Source organism: Pezoporus flaviventris, unplaced genomic scaffold (genome assembly GCF_033815535.1).
Source record: "Pezoporus flaviventris isolate CSIRO_AGI_PZ_B2104156 unplaced genomic scaffold, CSIRO_AGI_Pfla_v1 ptg000021l, whole genome shotgun sequence".
NCBI lineage: Eukaryota > Metazoa > Chordata > Aves > Psittaciformes > Psittacidae > Pezoporus > Pezoporus flaviventris.
Window position 1 is genome coordinate 1,320,581 of NW_026892569.1, and position 7,200 is coordinate 1,327,780.

Consider the following 7,200-nt stretch of genomic DNA (forward strand, 5'->3'; position numbering starts at 1 on the left):
TGCAGAGACAGATGGCTTAGCTGTATTCTCTGGTTTAAGGCTAGTGATGCAAGGGTGAGATACTGCTAACGGTGTTTGGGGTTTTGTGTTTTGGGGGTGGATTTTTGTGACTCTGCACTTCCTTAACTACTCACAATCATGCCAAGTACATATTCATAACAGGAAGCTAACAAACCATGCCGCCCTCCTGAAAATGAGGAATGCAGATGGTGTAAAACTAGTCTTGAAACTTTTTCCAGGAGGGACAGAGGAAGTAGATTGGATCATCTGCTCCCAGCCTTCCAGTCCTGCAGGCTGAAAGTGGCTGGCATAGTGCCCTTTAGGAGAAGAACACCAGATAAGCCTCCACAAAGAACAAGAAACCCTGCACTCCAAGCAGCACGTATTCCAAGCGCCGGGATCTGGAGAACGGCTCTGTGGAAGCAGGCACCTTAACCAGGCAAGGAATAAGGATAATGGCCCCATAGCCATTAGCAGTAAACTACTTTTGACAGGCAGCTGAAATCCTGTCAAAGGTTGTGGGTACAGTTAAAATACCAAACTGTGCAGAGCAAATAACCCCCAGGGATTTGTGTCACCAACAGCACACTGTGCATGACTGTGAAAAGCAGCACTGCAAGTTGTCTGTCAAAGCTGGGGGGAATTCAAAACAACCCTGTTTGAAGCTTCCTTAGTTTGACCTTTCTAGAAAGGAAGTAAAGTAACATACAGTTGCAGGGCATACCTCATCCAGCAAGTGCCTTTGTGTATCCCTGGCATAAGGGGATGCTCAGTAAAGCAGCATACCTGTGTTAGACCAGCACAAACACTACTGAAAGAAGATGCAATGACCTCCCTCTGATGGGGAGGGACAAGCCTTGCTTAATGCTGTCTGCCTCTTTAGGAACTGTGAAAACAAATCAGTTAGTAGCTGAAAGGAACACTTGTGTAACTGCCACCCATTCAACAAGGTAAAAAGACAAATTTCTTGTTCACATGTATTTATCTATTTCCCGCTTAATCCATCTCAGAAGTCAGGATAACCATCATACCGCTTAAGACTGGAGAGTCTGAATTTGCTTCCTGACTGTGTAATAACAGTGCTGGAAAGTAACATGGACATGCTGCTTGCTATTACTGCAGAATCTTACTAGATGAGCTTTGGGATAGATGTCACCCAAAAAGATGGGCTGACTGTACTTGGAGCCTGCAGAACCGTAGGATTTACACACAAGCTAAAGGGTAATGGAATTGAACCAGTCACTCAAAACCTGATTTTGGCATGCAGCTGGATGTGACTGGAGACGGAAAAGGGGGGTGGTGGGGGCAAAGTATTCAAGCTAATCTTTCTGGACAAAATTTTTTTACATCAGTAATAATTTATGTTTTGTGGAACAAAAAATTTATAGCAAATAAGTTAAAGAAAGTGATTTATTTGCATAGGATTTAAGAAACCTCCCACCTTTCTATTACATATCATGATTCTTCAATCACAGAATCACAGAATAGCCAGGTTTGGAGAAGACCTTAAGATCATCCAGTTCCAACCCCCCTGCCATGGGCAGGAACACCTCCCATTAAACCAAGGCTCTGTCCAACCTGGCCTTGAACACCATCAGGGATGGAGCATTCACAACTTCCCTGGGCAACCCATTCCAGTGTTTCATTGCACTCTGTTGTGTAGTTTTCAGCAAGGTTTCTTCTTGTTACAACATATCCTTTCAGTGTACCAGTGCTCAAGTTCATTCCTTTTGAAAGGTATAAACCAAGAGAGCTGCTCTAACATACAGCAAGCTGTTAGAAGAAAACAGGAAAAAAAAAAACAAACAAATATCAGGCCTGGCTTTATTGTGGAACATCCTGAAGCTCTAGTACTCCCTCATGGCACCCACCTCAGAAGCAGTCTCTGGATGTTGCATGAAGTTATTCTCAGTATCTTGACTTTTAGTTATTGCTTAAAACCAGGTGCTTTCTTGGTGGAATACACAGTTTTAGTTAACTGCAATATAACTGCTAGAGAAAATCATACTTGTCAGGTATGCTTACAGCCTGAAAACCTATGGAGAGCTTCCTGAACAAGCATTTGGTGTGGAAAAGAGGGAGCTGTCCCAAGGTAAGAAGGAAGCACATGTGCGGGAACCACAGTAGCAAGGTTTCCTCAGTCTGTTGTCTTCCTCTAAGGATTTTTGTTCTTTGTCAGTTACTGCTAAATTATAGAATCTTCCAGAATAATCAAATGAAAGTTCCTCTCCAGCAGAAATGTCTGTAGCTGCAAAAAGTGCCAGCCTAGGCACCATTGAGTCTACTCGAACTGGCACCATAAATAAATTGGGTTCACAGGAATGATTCAGGAACCTACCTACATTACCTATGTACATAGGGTCAACAAACGTCTCCATTGTCTCACCGTTATGGAGGTGCTCCCTTACTGCTATAATATAGTTTGAATCCTTTGATGTCTGGGCCTGAATTCTTCTACATGCCTCACTAAAGCCTAAAACTTCACCAGCGTATTCACAGACAAATCTTCCTTTAGCTATGAATTCTAGTGTACGGAGACCCCACCCTTTCTTCTCAGTCTTGAACACCTCAAGTCTGAACTGCAAACCCCTCTGAACAACCCTGTTTGGGCAGGATTCACCACAGTGGCACATGGCATTGCATTCAAAAACAGGCCTGGCGTACTCCTCCTCTTCCTCTGTAGGCCTCAGGCACAAACTGTTGTAATTTGCACCACGGCAAAGGCACGAGCACACGTGAACCACACAGGAGCTGGTATGACAGGAACATCCTGGAAAGGTGATTTCAGTGGGATCAATGTCTCCATCTGCTCCAGCTACGTTGTCTGGGCTGTACTGTGAAAAGAACAAGAGTCAAATCCTCACCATGCTCAATGCTTCTTTCCACAGAGCTACCCAATTTTTAAGAAGCTTGTGTCTGGCAGTACCTGATCACTGAACTCATGAACACTTCTTTGCTTGTAAACTTCTAACTACAAGTCTAACTTTTCTAAATTACTTGAAAGAATGTAAATCAGTCTCTATAAACCGAAAAAGAATCAATAGTCTCTTAGTGACCCAATTCCTCAAACTATTCTACTAGCCAGAAAAAGTAGTACTTCTTAGAAGGAAAAACACATCAACTGATTGGCTCTAGTTTAGTAGCTATGAATTTTATTTATGGTAATAGCAAAGTAACTTCCCCCCTTCAAAGCACTCAATAAGCTACTTACAAGGTTAGTCTACAGCTATTTTAACTTACAGAATTTCAAATGTCCATTTTTGTTGAAGATACTTCCAATTTATCTCTTCACCTAGCACACCTCTACATCTTTACAAAGCAGCTGAGCTACCTATTCTGTTATCAGGGCAGAACTGGTATGAGATGCTGTTTGCTTCACCTTCAATTCTGGCTGTGGGGATAGACGTGGTTCAGCTCAAGCAACCCAATTTGAAAATCAGACTATAAGAATTACACTAATGCCCCCAGCAGGTGAATGATTATGGAATCATGGACTGTTGCAAAATGAAAACTGACAGAAACTTTGCTACATTTGAAAACCAAAATATAAAGACAGCTACATGTATATTTTTACTTCTGTCTCTGGATTCAGCTCCCAAAGCTTTATTTAGAATCCTGGAGTATGTGCTGTTACTAAATATTACACTTCACAGTAACTCATGTCTGGTACCTTCTGGGTGTTGTTAAACATGCCAGTTAATCGGAAGTTTCTGTTTTCATAAGCATCAGCTTTCTCAATCACTTAGCTGTATCCAAAAGCAAGTTTAATAATCCCTTATCTGTTCGTGTCTTCTCCCATTCACTAACTGCAAGCTTTCCTCTTTCTGTAAAACATCCTTACACTGTGCAATTTAGGAAGTTTAAGGTCTCTCTGGATTACATATTTACTTTTCCCCCAGCCTTTCTAGAAGCTTCTTCATTCTGTTTTGTAAAGACTCTCCAATATCAGTGAAGCAAACTCTATGGCAATAAGGTGTACTTCCAGGAAATGCATTTGGGAGCTACCACAATACAGAACACAGCAGAAGCTGGTCTATGCCTGAGAAAGTATGAAAAAAACTTTAAGTATAGGAAAAGGGGGAATGGCTTTGAACTGAAAGAGGGTAGATTTTTTTGTTACATAAAAGGAAGAAGTTCTTCCCTGTGAGGGTGGTGAGACATCGGCACAGGGTGCCCAGAGCAGCTGTGTCTGCCCCATCCCTGGCAGTGTTCAAGGCCAGGTTGGACACAGGGGCTTGAAGCAACCTGCTCTAGTGGAAGGTGTCCCTGCCCGTGGCAGGGGTTGGAACTGGATGAGCTTTAAGGTCCCTTCCAACCCAAAACATTCTTGATCGTTCTATATTTCTAAATTATGTCTTTCCTTATGAACCACTCCTGACGGCTGTGCAGCAGAAAGTGTCTGCCAAGCCTGTCAGCTTTTGACTCCCAGTCTAGTTTCAGCCTACAGCCGATGCTAACACCCTGCAGCATAAGAACTTTGCTCCTCCTAAAGGGTGACATCTTAACCGAGCGATTAAAACCTACAAAACGCCACAAATCGAGAGAAAACTGCATATATACGTAACTAAAGTGCACGGCTAAGAACAAGCACTTTATAACACCAGAACCGCGGGCTGGTGGCGGAGGTGAACGGGGCCCGACAGCCCTTCCCGCCGGGCGCCCCCTGAGGGGGTCGAGGCAGGCTGGCTGAGAGCACGGAACAGGAAACCGGCTCGCTAAGGCGCGCCGGGCCGCTCCTCCTTCCCTTCTTCCTCCCCACCACCCCGGCCCGGTTCTCCGGGCGGCCGCAGTCCCCGCCCCTACCTGAAAGGCCGGCGGGGCCTCCGAGGGCGGCCATAGCGCCACGGCCACCGGCTCCAGCCCTCCGCTCAGGTCCGTCCCCGCCGCCATCGCCCTGACTCCGTCCCCTGGCCCTCTGGGGATTGGCTCTCGGGACCGAATCCTCTCTCTGATTGGGTAGCGGCGGTGACGCACCGCAGCGGGAGCGCAGGCGCTGTGGTAGCTTAGGGCGGCCGGCTGGAGTAGGGTGTCGCGTGCTCGCCTTAGGTGAGGCGTGAAGCCGCCATGTTGTGGGGTCCGTGCCTCAGCGAGGCTGGCGTGGAGCCGCCATGTTGTGGGGTCCGTGCCTCAGCGAGGCTGGCGTGGAGCCGCCATGTTGTGGGGTCCGTGCCTCAGCGAGGCTGGCGTGGAGCCGGAACGCTTCTGGGCGGCGAGGGGAGCTCTGCGCTGGCGAGCGCCGGGGGAGGTGGCTGCACTTGACCAGGGGCTGGGTGGGCTCTCACCCCAGGTGACTGCCAGCAGTGATGCTACCATCCCGGGTCACTCCCAGCGATGGGACAGCCCCTCCAGATACCGGTGCGGCTTTGTGTGGAGTGTGTAGTTTTAAACCTGAGTAGTTTTAACTGTTAATTATAGTGTTACTGTAAATTCTTTATTATTTTTGAAGTTAACCAGTGTTTGGCATTGTTTGTGGGTGTTGATCTTACAAGGCCTAGAAATTCTGCTGGCTGTACCTGGGCATTTGAGACAGCAGCCATCTCCTGGGGATGGAAAAGGGTTTTGCAGGTTTTGTACCTCCAGGCATGCAGAGCAAGGGCCTGGTCTTCCCCTTGTCTACTTTGTCAGGAGATAATTCAGTCCCAGTAGTTCTCTGGATGAATGGACCCATGCAACTGACCTATGGCTTGGTGTGGGAGGCCTTCCTGGTGCTGTGCCTGATGTTGTAAAGCAGTCGTGGCAGATCTGCTCCAGTGCAGTGTGATGGAATAGAGCAGTCACACGTGGTCTCGCCTCATCTCTGTGAACAGCGGTCTGAGCTGTGGCTAAGAAAAGAGTCAGACTTGTGCTCTTTGGGTGCTGGTGGTTCCACTAGATTTTGTGTTTTCCCCTTGGGTCAGCTGTTTTGGAGCCAGCCTGAGGTTGAGGAACCATCTTTTAATATCCTTCTTCTGTTTGCATGAGCTGTGTTTTCATTTTGAAACCAGTTATCCAGAAACGAGCTTTGCAGATTTAGGAGACTGAAATCCCTGGAGCATGTTCTGTGCCCCTCTAACATGGTATTATTATTTGGGTCTCCTGCCCTGCAGCTGTTACTGATGTGACTTTTGTGATCACTCTCTGCAGCATCCAGGAAATGGAAAACCTGCACCTATTGTGTCCCCTTCCTCCTACCTGTGAAGAAGAGCTGAGCAACCCCAGGAGAGGTGCAGGTAAGACTGGATGTTGACATCTATGTTTGTGGGTTGAACAGTTAACTGGGTAGCAGAATTCATACAAAGATGATGAATGGAGTTGTTTAGGATTATATTTTGTCTGTAAAGAGAAGGAAAAGTATGATAAAGGAAATTCTGGAGGTCAGTGCCTCCCAGTATCTGGCCTCTATCAATTTTGGGAAGACTTTGATCAGTTTAACCCTTTGATTAGTGTAGGCTGCTGTGAATGTAAAGTGAATGTACCTGTAGCATCAGTGCTTTATAACTGGATGGAACGAAAATGGTGGAAGGCTTTAAATACACACAGCCTGCCCCTCTCATTTTGTCCTCTTAAGCAGCAGTAAAGCTGTTTCTCGTGGATGCCTCTGAGCTTTGGCTTCTTGGGGTTTTGTGTTTTCTCATTGTGGGGAAGGCTGTAGATCAGTTTTATGAGGTAGATGCTGAAATGTCGAGTGATTGCAGATACTGAAATATGTTTTTATTTTGTAGTTAAGGGCTTTCTGCTATTACCAAATGACCTTTAGATCAAGACACACATAATTTGGCTGCTAATCCTTAGTGCCAGATGGAATTCTTTTCAATTTTTGAGCGACAGAAGTAATGAGTCATTACTCTGTAGTGAAAGAAACAGATTGCTTATATGTGCAGAAGATGCGGTTTGGAAATATGCAAGAGGTAGTGGAAAATGCAGTGTTTTCCTCCTTCTCCCACCCAGGGCTTCTGTTGTATTGAACTATGAACGGGTTGAACTGTTGAATTGTCCAGGTTGGGTGAAAAATCGATGAAAGCTCATTTTCATTTGTTATGTAAAATTGTTGTTGGAAGAAAGCTTAAAATGGAGCTGAAAAGAGTGAACTGTACGTGAACCTTTTGCTGCTGAACTAAGGCACCTGGTGCAGCTGTGAATTTCTTCTGCAACATGCTGTGCTGTCTCTAGGAAGAGGCTTGTATGAATCATTTTTCTTTGGTACTCTGAGTGCATTTAGCT

General features: G+C 45.7%; 1 protein-coding gene across 1 annotated transcript; it reads right to left on the minus strand.

Moving 5' to 3' along the window:
- Positions 1-1,810: 1,810 nt before the first annotated feature.
- Positions 1,811-5,068, minus strand: LOC133270487 (histone-lysine N-methyltransferase SETMAR). Its single transcript, XM_061455696.1, has 2 exons — positions 4,804-5,068; positions 1,811-2,834 (listed from the first exon to the last, which is right to left on the minus strand). The coding sequence occupies exons 1-2, from the start codon at positions 4,888-4,890 to the stop codon at positions 2,037-2,039; spliced, it is 885 nt and encodes a 294-aa protein (XP_061311680.1). The 5' UTR covers positions 4,891-5,068; the 3' UTR covers positions 1,811-2,036.
- Positions 5,069-7,200: the final 2,132 nt, after the last annotated feature.

Bases quoted from the DNA above. Each gene is read 5' to 3' on its own strand.
- LOC133270487 (XM_061455696.1), bottom strand. From the start codon at position 4,890: ATGGCGGCGGGGACGGACCTGAGCGGAGGGCTGGAGCCGGTGGCCGTG. The intron at 2,835-4,803 runs GTAGGGGCGGGG...TTCTTTTCACAG, and splicing joins AGGCCCCGCCGGCCTTTCAG to TACAGCCCAGACAACGTAGC.